The following is a 20,831-nucleotide window of genomic DNA, read 5'->3' as shown; positions in this document are numbered from 1 at the left end:
TGCTAATGTAGCCACTGCAGTTATATTAGTGGCGAATGGCTCACTGGTTACAGCTGACGGCCAACTCACCACAGCTGATGGCCATCCGATCACAGTTGATGGCCATTTACTACCCGAGCCAGCACCTTTCCACGTGAGGCCGAGAGCCTGGAAACTGCACTCCTGGCTCTGTCCCCACACATAGTTCAACTTTCTCAACTCCAAGATTCAGGGGTTGTATTGGTTGGTTTCTGAAGCCTTTTAAGCTCTAGAAATCTAGATTACTTACAAAGTCTAGTACTGGCTCCTTCAGTCATTAGATCTATGTATACTATTAAAATGATGAGGTCTTGCCTTTTAAGAATGCAGTTAAGGGACAGAAAGATGCAAGATATGAAGTAGATAAACACTGTGCCTGTGAACACATTAAAATTACAACTAAATTATAGAATACTCAACCTGGAGAACCAGCTGAAGTCTAGCCAAACAGAAGTGTTATAACTAAAAATATACAGAAGTAGACACATCGAGACTGGTAGGAGGGGCAGAGATGCAGAATGGGGCCCTAATCTCCGTGTGGCAGCTGAGAATGAGGAAAAAAATCTTGGCCATGGAGTTTCCCCTGGAGGAGCGAGGGACCCCTGTCCCACACCATACGCTGTAGCCCAGAGTACTGGTGCTAGGAATAGGAGCCCCCACAACATCTGGCTGTGAAAAACAGTGGGGATTCCAACCATCCAGGTGGGATAGAAGGCTGTGAGAAACCGAGCCATCCTCTTAAATAGCCCATGTACAGATTCATTCACTCACAGGCACTCACCCTGGACCCCAGCAGAGGGAGGATGACTGGGGGATGGGTGTCAAAGGTATATGGGGGCAGACTGAGGTGTGTGGCTTATAGTGAGGGCTAAAGGAGACAGTTGGCATTTTCTTTGTGAGGGGTCCTTCTCCAGTGAAGCCAGCAGGGGGAGACCATATTTCCTATGTTGAGCCCACCCCCATAGGCCAAACCTGAATCAGAATTGTCTGATGAGCTCTGCTGCTCCACCCTGCTGACTCACTCCCTCCCACCCAACTCCCCCAACACCAGAGGCGCTTACTCCAAGAACAGCCAGCCTAGTTTGCATTGCACTCTTCCTTGGATAACTGTTGGAATCTGGCTGATCCCAGGCAGGTAGTGTCTGGCCTCAGGGTGCTCTGAGACTTTTGCTGATTAGTTCCAAGCTCAACACTGGCACCAAACCAGAATTTACATTAACCTGGTGACCACAACCCTTTCCACCTTAGTGATCCCTGAGACTCTGCCTCACCTGCTTGCGTACACATGAGGCTCTAACAGCGGCTGAACTTTAAGGGAGCTGAAAGGTAGCAGCAGGCCTTGGGATGTCCTGGCTTTTGGGGGAACTATCCCAGGCTTAGTATTCGGAGCAAATGTGCAGATGTCCTAGGTTTAAAGTGTGGCCTCTCCCACTCACCTCCCGGTTTAACAAAGGCAGTGAACAACTGCAGATCCCTTTGTAGCTCCTACCATGTAGCCTCTGGCCAGTCACAGTCAGTGAGGTACCTGAGCCTGCACCAGAACCCATCCCAAGTAGCCCCAGATCCAATATACTTAGAGGTTCACTTCAGACCAAAGCAGAGCACCACTCAATTAGCCCCATAAGTGGCACACACAAAGTAAAGTCTCAACAGGCATCAGAGCCCTCTGGGGTGAATCCCACTCAGTGGGTTAAGCCCCCTGCATAGCAGCTCATAAGCTATGGATGTGGGCAAACTCCACAGCCAATCAGCCTGAGGGTCAATCCCATTCACTGACATGCCAATTGCAATCAAGGCTCAACTGTAACAGGAGGGCACACACAACCCACACAAGGGATACTCTTGGAGTACCAAGCACAGGTGACCAGGGAGAGTGTCGCTGGGCCACACAGGACACCTACTATATAAGGCCAACCAGCCAAGACTGGGAGACATAGCAGATCTACCTAATACATAGAAACAAACACAGCAATGCAGCCAAAATGAAGAAACAAAGAAATGCATCCCAAATGAAGAAAAGGAGAAAACACCAAAAAACAAAACAAAACAAAAACAAAATAACAAAAAAACACACAAAAAAACAACAAAAAACCAAAAACCGAAATGGAGGCAAGCAACCTACCAGAGACAGAGTTCAAAACAATGGCTATAAGGATGCTCAAGGATCTCAGTGAGAACTTCAACAAAGAGATAGCAAGCATAAAAAAGGACATAGAAACCGTAAAAAAGAACGAGTCAGAAGTGAAGAATACAATAACTGAAATGAAGAATGCACTGGAAGGACTCATCAGCTGATTAGATGAGGCAGAGGATCAAATAAACGATTTGGAAGACTAGGTAGCGGAAAACACCCAATGGAACAGCAAAAAGAAAAAAGAATCCAAAAGAAAAAATGAGGATAGTTTAAGAGACCACTGGGACAATATCAAGCCTACCATTTGCATCATAGCAGTACCAGAAGGAGAAGAGACAAAGCAAGGGATTGAGAACCTATGTGAAGAAATAATGACTGAAAATTTTCCTAACCTGGTGAAGGAAATGGACATCTAATTCCAGGAACAGCAGAATCCCAAACAGGATGAACCCAAACAGGCCTAAACAAGACACATTATAATTAGAATGGCAAAGGTTAAATACAAAGAGAATCCCAAAAGCAGCAAGAGAAAGGCAACTAATAACTCCAAGGGAGCTCCTGTAGGACTGTCAGCTGATTTCTCAACAGAAACTTTTCAGGCTAGAAGGGATTGGCACAAAATATTCAATGTGATGAATAGCAGGGACCTAGAAGCAAGACTACTCTCCCCAGCAAGGCTATCATTTAAATTTGAAGGACAGACAAAGAGCTTCCCAGACAAGAAAAAGCTAAAGGAGTTCATCACCACCAAACCATTATTACAGGGAATATTAGAGGGACTTCTTTAAGACGGGTTAAAAAAAAAAAAAAAAAAAAGCAAAGTTATGAATAATAAAATGGCAATAGCCACATATCTATCAACAATTACTTTCAATGTAAATGGATTAAATGCTCCAATCAAAAGACATAGGAGGGCTGAATGGATAAGAAAAGAAAATCCTTACAAATGCTGCCTGCAAGAGACTCAAATCACTTCAGATTGAAAGACACATATAGCCCAAAGTAAAGGGATGAAAATAGTTATTTCATAAAAATGGGAAAAAAAAAAAAAAAAAAAAGCTGGGGTAGCAATACTTATACCACACAACATAGACTTTAAAACAAAGGTTATAACAAGAGACAATGAAGTACCCAGAAATCCCACTTCAGGGTTTTTATCCAAAGAAACCCAAAATGCTACTTCAAGGGTACCTGTGGATATATATGTTTATTGCAGCATTATTTACAATGGCCAAGATATGGAGTCAGCCTGGGTGTCTGTAGATAGAAGAACGAATAAAGAGGAGGTGGTACATGTACACAGTGGAATATTGCTCGGCCAGGGAAGTGAATGGGTTCTTGCCATATCCGGCAGCATCGATGGACTTGGAGGGTATTATACTGAGTGGAGTATGTCAGACAGAGAAAGACAGATGCAGTGTGATTTTACTTATGTGTGGAATCTAAAGAACAAAATTAACAAACAAAACAGCAACAAACTCATAGAGAAAACATTTTGATGGTTGCCAGATGGGATGGGGGTTGGGGGTGTGGGTTATAAAGGGGGAAGGAACTAAGAAGTACAAATTGTTTATTACAAAGTAGTTATGGAAATGTAGGGTATAGCATAAGAAACATAGTCAATAATATTATAGTAACTATGTATGGTGTCAGATGGGTACTAGATTTGTTGGGGCGATAGATGGGAGGGAATTGGGGGGCTGGGTGAAAAAGATGAATGGATTACGAAGTACAAATTAGTAGTTACAAAGTCATCATGGGGATGTAAAGAATAGGGAATACACTCAATAATATGGTAATAACTATGGTTAGTGCCAGGTGGGTACTAGACTAGCCTGGGGATCACTTCTTAAATTACATAAAAGTCTAACTACTATGCCGTACTCCTGAAATTAACATAAAATAATACTGAATGTCAACCGTAATTGAAAAACTAAAAAAAGGGGGGGGAAGGTGTAGGGGAATAAGAGGTCCAAATTTCCAGGTGTCCAACAAGTAAGTCACATGTTGTAATATACAGCATAGGGAATATAGTCAATAATATTGTGATAGCGTGGTGGGGTGTCAGATGGTTGCTGGACTTACCATGGCAGTCACTTCTCTAAGTATATAAATGTTGAATAACTATAATGTACACCTGAAACTAATATAATATTGTATGTTAGCTATATTTTATTAAAAATCTTAAAGAAATAAAAATAAAAATAAATAAAAAACACAGTTAAAGGGAAAGTCGTTTTTCCCCTTACAACCCTAGGACAGTAAATCATTTATTGTGCTAAGACATGTCAACAACTGACACTGGCAACATAGTTTCATCTTTGCATTTGACATGCCACATTAAGCCACCGATAGGTAAGTTGTTGAAAAAAAGAAAGAAAGAAAGAAAGCTATCTGGTTATATTTCTTGCTTATTAAAATTAAACTGAGCTTATAATTAACATCCAATTAACACCACCAAGTGAAGTACTTTAGAATTGTCTTTTTTCTAAGGAAATAATGAATGATTCTCTTCTGATGGCTTTTTACTTCTGGAAAGGTCAGCAAAGTCCCCCAATTCAGACTTTTGCTCCTTTATCAGCTGATTCATTGCAAATCCTCAAATAGCAATCTACTTATAATATTTTATTTTTTCACAATGGTCACAGTTCTCTAGCGATAAAATAGAAATCATGCAAAAATCTGAGTTTGCTTACGCTAAAAACAGGCTTATTTGAATAGGGGGACCAATTTTCATTCATGTCAGTGTGAATGAAGCTTGATTCAATGTTTTTCAATGTGGCTTCAGCTGAGCTGCAATCGGCAGAGCCTCTGGTACAGACTGCTGTACTTACAGGTCTGATTTGTGACAACTGTGGCATCTAATTGTGTTCTCAGTTCTAGGTTTAGCCGCTTCTCTAGCTTTATTCTTCTGGCCAGCCATGGAATATAATTTTATGAATTCTTACCAATGAATTGATTAAATATGGATTTTTGCTTTCTTTTTTCTTTTTTACACCAGGATTCACAATGTAACCCAATAAATTTCAAATGAAGTCTGAAGTAGGTGTTTTGTGACTCATATACACCAGTGAAAAATATAGGATTGCATGTATGCCTTTACACACACACATACACACACACACAAACGGACTTTACGTACATATATACAAACGTTCCTCCACATTGGTTTTTCTTTGATAGGTTTGATAACAATGTAAAGACATATATTCTAAAAGGTTTCTTATTCATATTACCATCGTAACAATATAAATCGTTACTACTTATCACCAGGCTAACTTAGAAAGGATTCAAGCGTTCATTTTAAAACCCTTTTTAAATTCCCTTGCTTTTTTCTAGGATTCTGCAGAATTAAAAATAATATGTATTATTTTCAGCTTGCATGTTTTTATGCTCATCTCAGCAAATTGTGGCCATTTTCCTTAGTCCATTTGCCTAGAGACTTGGGTGGTATTGAAATAGTTTTTATTTTTTTACAGATGTTAATTAACTTCTGGGATACAAACATATCAGTGATAAGTGAGTTCAGTTAGACTTTCCAGTGTTTTGATGCTGGATGAATTCTCTTTTAGTTGACAAGAATCTGTGGAATTGACTAGAAATTTGCATGACAAAGTACTCTCTTGAATTTCTCCTTCACCCATTCTTTTCTCTATCAGTAAATCTTGGATTTCTCTTCAACATGGGAGAAACTAGACTTTGTATTCTACTAGAATTGGGAAGCTGAGGTTAAAGAAGAGCAGGAAATGGAAGCAGAGAACATTAAGACTGCGGAGAAAAATAAGTCATGCGATTCTATCAAAATGTTGATTACATTGGAAATCACCAATTAGATCTCCAAATTGGGAATAATGTGTTTTTTGTTTCCAACTATTAGGGAAAAAGAAGAGACAACAACAATAAAGTGTATAGAGTTGGGGTTCAGTCAAGGAAAAAAGGCAAGGGAGGGAAGGGAATGGAAAGGAAGCCTTGCTCGCCCTTCCAGAAGAAACACTGCCTACTCTACACACACCCATTGCCATAGGTGAGGGATACAGGACACTGAAAAACTCCCCTTCACCACAGAAAGCACAGTGAGGCAGGAGAGCAAGGAAGTTTCCAAATGTTTCTCATTAGTAAGGTTAAAACAAATGGAGTTGGCCCTCCATTTACCAGAAAACTAAATAAATTATGTCATTCCCTGAAGCATTCTGATAATCAATGACTCCTTTTTATTTAAAAATGGAACTTTCATATCACAATGGGGGTGGGGGTGGGGCAGTCTGCATTACAATTTTAACATTTGTACCTGTTTATTTTTCTTGGAGTGGGCATTTCTATCCATCATTAGCTTGAAATTACTAACACACATAGAACTAAAAATCACATAAGGAAACAACAAAAGAATAACAACAATAACAGTTTCAACAATGGAAGTGGCACTTGGTCATTTTTAAGGATCTGAGTACTGGAGTATCAAAATGGCAGAAGAGAGCAAGAAAGAGGCTTTTGCCCAAGATGGCACATTTTAATTATAACTAATCATGGGACTTAACATTGGTAAAGACCTGCAAAGTGCTCCTGAGGTGAAATGCATCATTAGTTCTGGCCTCCAAAACATTCTGTAAATTAAGCCTGGCTTTTGTCTTTTGAATAATTTGCAAGGATGTTTTTGGTCTCTCAGCAAATCAACCCTCTGATATTTAATGAGCAATAAATATAAGAAGAACAGAATCATCTCAAGACTGGGACAAAAAACTATATTTCTCTGCTCTCATTCCCTCCAATTGTCCCTGCTTCCTCATCTTTTCCTCACCCAAACAGTCATTCAAAAAAGAAAATTACCTATATTCTTGGTCTATGGCCAAGACCATCCTTGTGATATTTTTTGCATAATTCTGATATAATATATTGTATTTGGCATTGAAATCAATTGGTTACTAGTCTATATAAATGCTATTCTATAAAAATATTAGCAAGGGAGAACAATACGTCAGAGCAATTGACAAATTATAGATTATCTGCTAAGGAGATGTCAGAATATGTAGGCAATAGACAGTTGGGGTGGTCATGGGCATCTCACGGGACAGCATATGTGAAAGGACTCTAAATGACTGAGCACTTTGGACATTAAGGTCATTATTGTTGTTATTATGGTATAACAACTGATACACAGTGGGGAACATAAACCCCACGAAGGCAAAAGTTCTGGTCAGATTTAATATAAGGAATCATTTCCTCTCCATGTCTAACAGTTGGCACTTGGCAATGATAATGTAATGTGTGGAGAGACACACCTTGGGCCTATAAAATAGAAATTTGAATATACAAATATATATTATGAAGTATGGTAGGATACAAATTGATGTAAAAATATGCTTTGCTTTCCCTGTTTCATGAGTTTAAAAAGCATATCATTTTGTGTTGTTGGATGTTGAAGCAAAGTTGGTAAACCCTTTTGGTTATGTTTAAGGAATTTTTTTCACAGTATGTGTTATTACAGTGTTGAAATAGTACATGTTAAATGGTCTTCTTAGATAGTTAGGACTCAAGCAAAAATAACTAAACATTAAAAGGTCATTCTAATAACATGTTTAGTTATATTGTTTAGTGAGAATGGAGTGGTGAGAATGGAAATTCATCAAGATTTGCTACTTGGCCCATTTTAAATTAAGTGTTTGAGATAATCAAGTTATCCTGTAGGTAGGATATCCATGATATTTAAATTATTAATTAGGAAATGGCTTGAATCTTTAGCTGTAGGAAGTACTGTAGGAAGAGATTCCTTCCTTGCCTTCAGGCTAACTAGTAACTCTGGTAAGATACGTGTACCCCGATAATGTTTCTTAGGTAATCAAACATTCTTCAAGATGGCAGAGCTGCTCAGTTTCAAGAGACCATAGAATATTGACTTAGAATCTTGCCTCATGAGGCCAAATCCCATGGCTTTTGGAAGTTACTCACGATTCAAGAATTCTGGGCAGCTCTCTTGAAGAACAATCTTCTCATTTCTTAGGTCATTGCTGTCATGTGACTGGCCTTCACTTCAATTCCAGTTAAATTATAAAGTGCGATATGTAATGTTGAACCTTCAGGAAGAACATAATGAGCACAACCACCCTCCATGGAATCCCAAGTACAAATTACTGGCAGAGTCACCATTCGTATCTGAGGATGTACAGAAACTTGATCACCATTGTTGTCTTTATACATCATCACCACCATCATCATAGCATCATTAGCATCATAGTTGCAGTATCATGATCATGTCAAGTGGTGTGGCAAGATCAGAAAAACCAGTATCAAGACACTGTCCAGTTTGGGTGGGTAAATATTATCCTGTGTTTCTTGGCCCATTTAGCAAACACTTTCTTTTCTGTGATAAACCTATGCCCTCCATATGGGGCATGTTCATGAAGAAAATATTCATCACACTCATCTCTTCCTTGTTCATAGTAATGGTAGGGGACTTTTCTATACCCTTCTGTCCTAGAAAAGAAAAAAAGGAAAGGAGAGAAAGATTGAGATGAAGAATGAAGCATTCATTTACAAGAATCCATTATGTGCCCAGTAAATGCATTTACTTGCAAACCTATGCATGATTCTTGTTCATGAACTCAGTTAAAACTATTTTGTGTAAAAGCTTTTAGGAAGATGTACCAGGTCCTTAGTGCTTTAATAAATCAAATAAAATTTATATGTGATGCCAATTACATTCAAACATATAGCCATCCCTTGAAGGAGGAAATGGTGCATAATGGAAGCAAACTTTGGATAGCCTGATGCTCTTGCAGAGCTTGAAGAAACTTTGTGATATGTGCTTTGTCTGTGCTCTAATATGCTTATACCGTGTTTCCCCCAAAATAAGACCTAGCCGGACAATCAGCTTTAATGCGTCTCTTGGAGCAAAAATTAATATAAGACCCGGTATAATATAATATAATATAATATAATATAATATAATATAATATAATATAATATAATATAATATAATATAATATAATAAGACCAGGTCTTATATTAATTTTTGCTCCAAGAGACGCTTTAGAGCTGATTGTCCGGCTAGGTCTTATTTTTGGGGAAACAAGGTAGTTAGGGTAGAAATATTTGATCATGAAGATTGTGGCTTAATTATCATTTTGACAATATGATTCAAACACTCTCTGGATTATATTGTGCCAATTGTTGGTGGGGAAATATATTTCACTACGTTGATGAAGCATGGAAGGTTTGTTTTATTATCTAATTAGAAACTATCTCACCAGTGGGGATCAATGTGGGTAAAGATATCCATTTTAAATAAGGATCTGGCAAATTACTCACTTATTTCCAGGAATTCTTGTTAAGCTATCAGCTTCTCTGAAGCTATAGGACATTTTGTCCTTCATGATCAAATATAACCATTGACTAGATAGCCATCTATCAAGCCATTAGAGCAGCAGAAATGACAAACTCACTTTGCAAATTAAATAACCTCTAAAATTGTTCTGTATTTCTAAGCCACAAATCCCTGGCATGCCACTGATTACGTGGAAAATGTTTCTTCTGACATTTGACATTAGCCTGTGGTAAATATTTTTCTTTTTATCACCCCTAAAAGTCATAACTTGATGCACTGACAATAAAATGTCATGTCAGCAGAGAACACCAGAAAATAATTGTTGCTTTATCCGTTTCTCAGATTTATGGTATTAAAATGAATTGTGATATTTTGACAAGATATCAGAATTGGAGATGCATAAAAATAATTTCCTGTGATCTTACTTGCAGTAGGTGTCATTTATCATCCCGTAGACGTGGATGCCGTAACAGGCATCCATGGCCAGAATGAAGGTAAACCACCCAGTGCTGAGATAAGAGCCAGACTGGACTCTGTGAGGGGAACAAAAACAACAAACAAAACAAAACAACACAGAAGACATACACAGAGCAACAATAAAGTGTGGTGAGAAACAAGCAGCTTTTTATCAAAAACATAGCACTTGTTATCAGGAAAAAAAAGCATTAAGAAGCTTGACAATCTGTCAAAGATTCACCCTTATTTTGAGTTATCTCTGAATAATTTATAGGCATGCTCTCATTCTTACTACCTTAAGCCTAGAAGCTATCTTATATGGTAGAGAAGCCATATGGCAAATATCTGAAGTCAAATAATCCTGTCCCTTCAGGTGAAAAATAATTTATTTGACTTCCTGTATGACACAAATTAGTGCTGTATATCAGAAGACAGGTTTTCTAAAAGATGCTTGGAGCCCTGATAGAAACTGAGTGATAATAGTGTTATCTGCTATTCTGGACATAACACTTTCTCTCAGCCTTGCTTGTTGGTTTATGAAAGGCTCTGAAAAGTTTTCCTTCACTGCTTTCCAGGCATGATGAGACAAGACTTTTCCTTTGTAAGGCCCAGCTTATTAATCTTTTCAACATGTTTTTATTGAACACCTACTATATGCCTATCACTATTATAGATACTGGGGATATAGCCGTTATCAAAACAACCAAAGATTTTGTTTTCATGGGGGCCTGGGGATTGGATTTGGAGATGGCTGTATTATAAAAGTCGGCCACAGAAGGCATTTTAGATCATGGAAGCAAAGATATGACAAAAAGAGGGGTGAGGGAATGGGAAAGAGCCACGTGGACCATATTGGGAAAGACAATCTTGTGTGTAGTCCTTTGAAACACTCTTCATCACATAAGAATGGGTTTTGGGCCTGGAACACTTCCTTACTAAATGATAAGGAATTCTCAGAACCTATGCTGGACATGTCGCCTTGTGTGGGAATTTCTTTCCCTGTTTTGTTCTGTTTAAGTATTTGTGTCAAATGGTACCTGGCCAAACTCACTGCTGTATCTGTCCCCTATAAAGAGGGGAGGAACCCTTCATTTTGTGGCAGAGAGTTGCATGCAGGCCAATGGTCCTGCATTAGCTGGTGAGAAGAACCCACAGGCCATGGGGGACCAATGTCCACTCTTAAAACGGATCTTGCTCTGTTTCTTCTCTATGTGAATAAAGTGTTGTTCCATCTACTGTTTGACTGTGTTGTGTTTTCCTTGGCAACTTCAATACTAAGATGCAGTGGGCAGAAATGTTTGGACGTCTTCTACTGGTGATATGTCACAGATGCCACTTGCTCAAGGGACAATATGAGAGAAAAGTTTCAAGAAAAGAAAATGCTAAGGGCAAAATCACAGATATGTAAGTGTGCCTAGTATGTTTAATGATGAAATGGGAAAAGTAGTAACTGAAGGGTGAGTGTGGCAGATGTAGTTAGATGTAGTGCTGATTGGAGGGGTCTGTCAAGTTCTAATTGGTTCAAGAGAATGTTTGATGAAAAAGCCCGATTTCCATATTTGTCTTTAGCCAAGGTGATCTAATTCATCCAGAATAGATGCCTATCTCCTTAAATCTCTCCCCATAGGGGCATTTGGGTCACTCGAGGTTGTTTGGCATTTATGTAACACCTCTTCTAAAAAAGACTAAATTTAATGCCTTCCATCTAGACTTCTTTGCACATTGGAGCACAGCCAGCTCTTCTCCTATGGACTGCCACTTAGAGACTGATAACCACTCTCTGGGTACTGCACTCTAGCCAGGAATTGTTCCCCACTGAAGTCCAATATTGTTGATGCAGTTCTCCAGTACCAAGCCATCAATGTGCTATAATTAGACCCTGAATCCTTCAATTCTTTTTTTTTTTTTTTAAACAGGCACTGCTTAATATCAAATTACTTACAAGGTGCAAGCATTTCAGGAGCAAACCAAACTCACAGTGGGTCTTGATAAACGGACTGTTTAACCTTTATTTTCATTGACTTTGGATGATTTGCAACGAGAGACAATGCAGCCCATATATGAGGTATGATGAAACAATACAATGAATGTTTAAATAAAATAAAATTACAATAAAAGACATATTGCCATTAATCTCTGTCAAAATACTCCCCCTTGCTTCGATCACACTTATCCCATCATTCTTGCCACTTTCTGAAGTGGTTCTGGAACTCCTCTTTCATGAGTGTCTTTAGTTGTGCTGTCATGGCTGCCTCAATGTCCTGAATTATTTTGACCTTGGGGAAAAGCCAGAGACGCATGAGGACAGATCTGGTGAATAAGGTGGATGAGGACACACCATAATGTTTTTATTTGACAGAAATTGCCCCATACCAGAAGTGATGTGTGACACGGAGCATTGTCAGGATGGAAGATAATTTATGGCACAGTTTAAAACACACCTTCTCTCAACCATAGATCACACACAGCTGACTGCACTGAACAAGTCGAAACTTGTCACACACTGTTACTAAGGTTCAACATGCTGCTTCCTGTATTGAAGATCCCTGCCTTTCCATTGGATGGCACTCAGCAGCAGCAGTCACCGTATCTTTTGATCATGACAGAAAGGCTCCATGTCACCCATCATTTCTGGCATATGGCAATTTTTGTCAAATAAAACATTATGGTGTGTCCTCATCTACATTATTCACCGGATCCAGCACTGTGTGACTTCTGGCTCTTCCCCAAAGTCAAAATGACCATGAAAGTAAATGTTTTGAATGGATTCAGGATATCGAGGCAGCCACGATAGCACAATTAAAGACACTCACAAAAGAGGACTTCCTTCAGAAAGTGGCAAGAATGATGAGATAAGTGTATTCTAAGTAAGGGGGAGTATTTTAAGGGGGATTAATGGCAATGTGTTTTTTACTGTAATAATTTTTTTTTTTTTTAATCTAAACATTCACTGTATTTTTTAAATCACACCTCATATATGCTTTATCTGTTCGCTGGTCACTGAATTTGAAATGCCACTATGTAAATACTCTCCTTTGTATCTCCTGGCATGTCTTCTACATGGAAAATATTCCAGAAACAAGATCACAATGAGTTGCATGCACTTTCCTCTGTAATAGGAATAGTAGTAGCAGCATAAGTTAGGAATGGATGCCAAATGGGTGGGAAGGTGAAACACACTAAAGGGCAACTTTGCTTATTACACAGCTGAACCTGCATTCAATCCTGCGTTCTGGAATCTGAGGAGCAGCAGCAATGATGGGAACTGCTTAAAGCATCATCTGCTTAAAGCACCATTTCCTTATTTGAAAATTGGGAGAGATCAGAAAAGGCAAGAGTCTTGACAAAAAGCTCCCAAACTGAATCTAGAAACTTGTTTGTGTACTGAATTTTTCTGATTATTATTCCTACTGAATTGTAACCCATTTCTCCCCTCTTCTTGACTTCCAATACGACTTTTTCTACCTTTCTATTTTCTCTATCCTTCTTTATCACTAGGTTGACCAAGCACTCATAGGGATCACTAAAAATTATAGCATTGGTTCATACATTATTAGAAATCCAGGTTTCACTTAGTCACCCATTTATTTATTTATTTCAACAAACATTTATTGGGATCTTATTCTGTGCCACTGACTATGCTAGAAGCTGGTAATGAATATTTTCTTAAAGAGCATGGTCTAGTGCGGGAGGCACACATGTTAAACAAGTAATCACAATACAGTACAACAAAACACAAGTCCATGTGTTTCTAAGTCAGTACCGAGTGCAGTGCAGAATCAAGGGTAAGGACACCTGGTTTCACATTCCAGCTCTGAATTTACCTGAATGTGAGGCTTTGGACAACTTACCCTCTTTGGATCATCTCAGTTTCTTTGTGTTGAAATAAGGAGGTTGAACTAGGTCATATCTCAGGTTTTTTCAGATTTTGAAATCAAATGGTTCTGTGATTGTTACCCTCAATAGTCAATCTGTTTTAACCTTTAACCATTTGACAGTACCATGCCCCAAGCATGTTAGATGTGTTATTAAAAAACACATGAATCAGTCACATCACATCTAAAGCCCACTTGTGTGATATGCCTGCCACTAATATCTGGAATGAGTACTTTTATATATAGTTTTTACCTTGCAATGGCTATAGTCACTAAATTGTTGGAGGGAGGATCTCTGTGTTTCCCTCCTTCACACTTCTGCTCATGGAAGGTGCTAAAATGGTGATCCAACCCCAATGACACAACGGAACCATAGTTTTAGGGTAAAGCTTACTTTGAGTGAGAGAAAAAAATAAGTCTAAATTAGATAAAATTATTTTTCTTCTTATGTGTTTTCTAGGAGTCAGTCTGTCCATGGAGTTGTCAAGGATCAAGAAAACATTATAGCTCTAAGACAAAAAGGGGATCGTTTGTGCAATGTATGGACCATGACTCTGAAAATGAGCTCTCCTGGCTCAGTCTGGTCCACGACAGATAGTCATTTCTGAGAGTTCAACAGCAAGCTTTCAGAGCATAACACTCAAATGATAAATATAGTTATCCAAGGGGTTCCTGTGTATATCTATCTTCTTTTTACCAGAGGAAAAGAGGGTCAGGAATTTCAGAATTTGGCATCTGGTCAAGGATCTTTCCATCTCACCACATAAAAACAAAACAAACAAAAGAACCGCACATATTTCTGATACTTGATTACATGTGAGCCTAACCTAATTTATGTTGTTTCTGGGTAGACAGATCATAATAATTAGCCCAAAAGCTCTTCAGGCAAGCTGTGTTGCATGTGATTCAGCCTGGGGAGGCTCATACTGCCCAAGTGCCCTGTCCTACAAACAGCACTTAATTAGACAGTTGCATTTTTCTTTCCCTAGTGCCTCTGATATATTTGGGATGTGATATCATGTGAGGTTTTCTACCCACAGTACATGCTGGGGCTAGGAAAGTGGTTTCTTCTGAAATTATTTGGAGCCAATATCCATTTAATGATGGTTGTGGTGGAATAATGGTAACTATTAGATTAATCCAGGAATTCTTCCGAATATATGCCCTGGTGATCTGGGTTTCTAAGGGAATTCACTGGCCTGGATGTTGCTGGCTCTGGGAATTCTTGTAGATGCACCATTCCCAAACTCTCCTGCTGCGTGGGCATACTAGAAATTATACACAAGTAGACCTTTTGAGGTTCAATAAAAACAACAACAAAAAGACTTGTGCTCATGTACGTGAAATTGTTTATGCTTTTTAGCTTGAAGAGACCAAGTGATAACTATTAGATACCTTAAAAAATTCCAAAAGGGTCTCCTTTGGGGCCAAATATTGTCTAGCAATTTGTCACTCATGCATGCGGCACTAACTATGTACCAGCTGGCCATCAGCCATGGCATGTTTTCTACCTTCCACATTCGGGGATTGATAAAAACAATTATTGTCATCCACAAATAAACAATCAAGAGTCCCATAGGGATGATAAGAATATTTAAGTCCTTAATTCAGTACAATAGAATAGCTTAAATTAATGCAGCAGAATAATGAGCCATGCAGTTGAAAATAAAGGCAGGAGTGTAAGAGGAAGCTATCAATCATTTATTTCCACCGGCCAAGTTTTGCATCCCACTGCTCCTCGGTAATCAAGATACTTACCACTTGGAAACTACTTAAATTTACTTGCTCATCTCTTGGAAAAATGATGCTGTCAACACCTTGATGTAGCACATGCTTGAAGGCATATCATTTAAAATATACTCTTTCATCCAGTTGATTACCAATAAAATATAAGCTACCTTGCCCCGTGATGTATACCCCTGTTCCTTGGTGCCTAAAGGCCATGACATGTCCACAGAGATTCACTCTCTGTCAAGCTGTCCTTATTTATACCTATTTCAACATTTCTGGCTATCAGCACCCTTCATTGGCGTGCACCTTTGCTTCTGAGCATGCTCTCCCATCTTCTCATTTCTGACAACATACTGTGAAGCATATTTCTCCTATTGCCTGGGAAGCAGAAATTTCTACAAGTGACATTTTCGCTTTTGGATAATTTCAGAGGAGGAATGAGGATGGTTATTCTTCAAAAGAAACCTGGATTACATAGAATTTACTATCTATTCACAGGATGCTGTGCAAATTATTGAACACCATTAACTCAATGATCTGGGTTCTGAACTCAAGAAGCTTACACTTTGATAGGCAAAATAATAGCACTTTCTCTATATCAGGGTTTCTCAATCTCGGCACTACTGACACTTCAGATGAGATAATCTTTGTCATGGAGGGTGGGGTGACTGTTCTATGCAGTAAGTTCCCTTTCACGTTTCTCCGGATTCCCTTGTTCCAAGCTCACCTGTTCCCTAAGAGGGCAGTAGATATCTTGATTTCCCAGTGCCTACTCTTGGCTTAGGGTAGTTTGCCTTGATGAAGTCCCTAACCCTAAAAATGCAGGTTCTCCTTATCTGCATTTTTCACTCTACCCATTCACTCTCCCACTGGCTTTCCTGATCCAGTCAAGTATCTTGCTTCTTTCTCCTTTACAAGTCTATACAAAGTCATTCAGGTTTGGGCAATACTGAATCATTAACATACATTTTTCACACAACCCTAGGAATCAACAAGTTTACTTGGCCTAAAATCAAAGGGCAAGTCCTGGCCTGAAATAAAAAAAAAAAAAAGGCGTCAGGTGGGAATAAGAATGAGGAGTCTAGTAGCTTGCGTCTCTGTGGGTGTCTCCTCTTCATGGAATTGTTCCTTTGGATCAAACTTTGCAGCCTAATTCTACTGTCTCTTATTCATTTCTCCCATGAATGGATGAACACAAAGCCGGGAGCACTTTGAGCTAACATTTCAAAGGCATGGTAACCACTTATCAAAGTCCAAAGGGAATGAAGACCCTCCCAATAATGGAAGTTTATTGGACAGCACAATATTGGCAGCACCTTCTGAAATCTGCTATACTTAGGAGTAAAAGGGAATTAAAAAAAAAAGAGAGAGATAATCAATATTTCATGTTATCAATATACTCTACTGGCAGGATAAATAAAAATAGCAAAGTAAGTTCCACATACCCTCCTAAGGAAGAAGGGAATACATGACAGAATACAGATTATTCAATTAAAAACATTTGTTCCCCATTTTTTTCCAAAAGCACATGGATAATGAAAGAATACATTTAAACAAAGAGACTGGGTAAGAAACAGCTGATGATTATCAGTAGCATCTTGGGATTCAATCTAATATTGTGAACCAGTCTAATGGAAACAAAGCTCAAAGTGTGGAAACAATTTCAGCTGTCCCCAAGTCATATATTTTTGTATATGATTTGATTGTTGGGAGCTATGGAAATACTCTGGAGTTTTGCCCATTATATTAGCACTGTATATTTGTACTATCTATCAATAGGACATGCCCAGCAAATCTTTAGGCAAAAACAGCTTTCTGCAAATCAGGCAGCGTAATTCTCCATCTTGGCCTGAATCATTAGAAAACGGACATAAAGTTTTTAAACGGATCAAAACATCATACCGTAGATGGTGATTCTTAAAAGGATGTGCTATAATAAATGAAAGGGATCCAGGCCTGGAACGTAACAAAAAAATGGACCATGGATAAGTGGAGAAAGCAGTAAATCTTAGCAGAAGACTGTATTATCATCCCAAGCAGCTAATGAGAAATGCCTGCCCTAATCAGTAGGCTCTTGGACTGTGAATATAACAAATAGTTTTCCTGCCATAGAATCAACAGGATTCCGACTAGTGATGAATGCAATGAAATCGTACATAAGGAGCATAATAAGAAGTGTTCTTTTCAAAATGTACATTTAAAAGTAAAATGGTACAGCTCCCAAAGGTATGATTTATGGCTGCTGTAGAAAGAGAAGATACCAGTCACAAAAATTACTTTGTTCATTCATCTCAGAAATTAAAAGGTTATTTCACTCTTGCCCTTGGGCTTTGAAGTCCCTTCAGTTGGAAATGTTGATTTCTGAGATTTTATTCACTTTCTTAAATGAACAATGTAACCTCAGGAATGGCAGGGATGCATGAGAGGGAGGTCTTTGGACCACTTCATTGGGGCAGAACTGGTTCCTTAACCACCCAGTATTGACTGACTTGTATCTTCTCCAAATTCATATGTTAAAGCCCTAATCCCCACTGTGAGGGTGCTCAGAGATGGGGTCTTTGGAAGGTAATCAGCTTTACGTGATGTCATAAGAGTGGGGTCCCCATGAAGGGATTAGTGATCTTCTAAGAAGAGAAAGAGATACTAGAGCTCTCTCTTCCCACCCTGTGAGGACACAGCGAGAAGGCAACTCTCACTAGAAACCAACCACACTGGCACCCTGATCCCAGACTTCCAGCTTCCAGAATTGTGAGAAACAAATATATGCTATTAAGCCACCCAGTCTTTTGTTACGGCAGCCTGGCCAGACTAAGACAATGGTTGTCTTTCAATGCCCTCTGCCCATAAACCTAAACTTCCTTCTGTGTTTTCTAGAACTTCTCTTCCTGAACTCTCTCAGTTAGTGATGTGGGTCCATTTACTGCTCCTTAAACAAATCTTGTGCATGTCAGCCTCTGTCTTTTTACTCTCTTGTGTATGCTTTTCATCGTCTTGAAGTGCTTTCCCCCATATCCTCTCCAGTTTCTAATCTTATTAAGCTTCCATTTTGTTTACTCTCATTCATTTAAGAAAAGGTCATTGAGTGCTGTGCAAGAGTGAGGCACTGTGTTAGGTACTGGAAATACCAAGTCGCTCTTGATCTCAACTCAGGTTCATGTGGGGAATACAGACTCATTGACTGCTTTCAGGAATAGAACTATTAAGGAGGTAATTCCCCTGCAAATGTTACGGGAATACTGAGGAAAGAGCAACGGACACCGCTGGAGGGAACTGGGGAAGGTAATTCCTTCCCCAATAGGCAGTAAGAGTTGACCTGTGGATTAAGGATAAAGAAAAACACCCAGACAGAAAGAGGAGGAGTAGAGCAACTCAGGCAGAGGGAATGGCTGTGCAGTTGTACTGAAGTATAAAAATAATAGGAATACAGAATAGTTCTGATCTGTTCTCTAATCTGAGATGAACCTCAAAGCATCATCAGTGTTTATTTCCATAACAGATTACGGGTTAGTTAGAGACAGGATGCATACGTAACACTGATTTATTTTCCTTCCGTACATTATGTTTTGAAATACTAGAGATATCTTGATGTTCTATGTAGCTAGCTTTTTTAGACGATGGAAATTTATGGATCTGGAGAAGAGTATCGAGGGGAAAATTGGCAGAATTATGTTTTTATTTCTCATTAAATTCCTCATTAATTCAAAGCTGAGAAAAATATAAACAAATATGACTAAGAATAAAAACAATTAAAAAATGTGTGACGCTAATGGATGCACCGAATAGTGTTCATCTGTGTTGTAAAGTAAGTTGTAAGTCATGAGCAAACTCATCCAATTTCCACTTACCACCAAGCCAGCTTCCTCAACACATACCTGGAGGCTGTCAACCTGTTCTATTTAAAAGGGAAACAGTTTCTACAAAACCATGCAATTTACTGAGTTTTTTGTTTAATGGAAACGAAAATGGATTACCATTGCTCCTTTAAAGGCGTGAACCCTTTGAAATACCTTTCAGGTCTGGAAATGCTGAGCTAAATGACCTCTAAAGCAACATCTCCTCTACCTTATGGAGTTTCTACAAGGAATGAACACCCAGTGTCTACCCTAAGTAATTCTGTTGCCTTGCCTGGGTCTCTGTTTTATTTTGTTTCTTTTTTTACATGGCCCATAATTCTGAAGGCATAAGGTATTATGGACAACCTGTGTGGGTTTTAGTTTCAGACTGTTCGAGCTACCATAGAGGCCCTTGTCTTAATGGCCATAGATTTTTCTTTCAACTCTCCTGTGCTAGATTGTATTCTTCATTGCCTAGCATCACATGGCTTGCTCATGGGTGCAGCCACTTTCCTGCCTCATTGATTCTGAGCTTGGCCAAGTAACTTGCTTCAACTGATAGAACTTAATCAGCAGGAGTGAATATTCTAACGGCTCCCAGTAGAGATTTTAAGAAGCATCACTTCTTCCCTCCATCATGAGAACAACACATCCCAGGTAGGGGGTGCTCCTTCAGCCTGGGTCCTGGGATGAGGGAATGCACGCAGCAGATATGAGTACAAAGTGGAGCCAGTTCAGTTAAGCATAGCACAGCTATAGCTGATCACAGACCTGCAAGTAGGAAATAATGTTCCTGTAAGCCATTGCATTTTGGGGTTGTTATACTGCAAAAAATTCACTAAATAAATTTTTTCGATTAATAATTGCTATTATTTATGGAGCATTTGTATGTACTAGATATTGTGACAAGAGCTACGCATAGGTCATCTCATATAATCCTCACAACAACCTCATCCTATGAGGAGTAGTATACAAGTGAAGGTACACAGAGGTATAAAGAACTTGCCCAAGGACAGTCTGACATCAGAGAACTTAAGTTCTTAACTAAGTTCTTTCTCGGTCATCATCATTCTCAGTATTGTCCAAAGCACCACATGTCAGACAGAGCTGCCATCAATGACCTCAATTTTTCTCCTGGTTCTACTGTTAACTTTCTAGGAAATTTTCTTTTGGGGCCACATTTTTTTGGTGTCTTTCTTTCTTTCTTTTTTTTTTTTTTTTAAATGGCAGAATAAGGGGATCGGCCTAGGTAGGTTTAGGATCTTTCATCACCAAAGTTCTGTGATTGCAGTTATAGTGACATAGTCCATGTTAAAGAGATTATAAATGTACAGCTGTACTTTTAGCACAGACTTAACTATCACGATTTTATATAGTTAACATTTATAACTTCAGGATTCAAAATGCTTTTTAGAATTTCAGCCAAAGTCATGTTAAAATAATAGTTTTATGTCACTGATATGGAC

General features: G+C 38.8%; 1 protein-coding gene across 3 annotated transcripts in view; it reads right to left on the bottom strand.

Annotated features, from left to right (window-relative positions):
* Window positions 1-20,831, bottom strand: part of ST6GALNAC3 (ST6 N-acetylgalactosaminide alpha-2,6-sialyltransferase 3) — a 580,324-nt gene that overhangs the window by 65,729 nt on the left and 493,764 nt on the right. The window contains exons 4-5 of one of the 3 annotated variants that reach the window (XM_074334964.1): window positions 9,896-10,003; window positions 6,341-8,620 (exon numbers count right to left, since the gene is read on the bottom strand). The exons of the other annotated variants lie outside the window; for them this stretch is intronic. Of the exons in view, the coding sequence (XP_074191065.1) occupies window positions 8,434-8,620; window positions 9,896-10,003 (295 nt within the window). The 3' untranslated portion in view covers window positions 6,341-8,433. Of the gene's footprint in view, window positions 1-6,340; window positions 8,621-9,895; window positions 10,004-20,831 lie in introns of those variants that run through there. 3 annotated transcript variants of the gene reach the window in all.

This window comes from Rhinolophus sinicus, linkage group LG06 (assembly GCF_036562045.2).
Source record: "Rhinolophus sinicus isolate RSC01 linkage group LG06, ASM3656204v1, whole genome shotgun sequence".
In the NCBI taxonomy this organism is placed as follows: Eukaryota; Metazoa; Chordata; class Mammalia; order Chiroptera; family Rhinolophidae; genus Rhinolophus; species Rhinolophus sinicus.
This window is presented reverse-complemented; position numbering and strand designations above follow the sequence as displayed.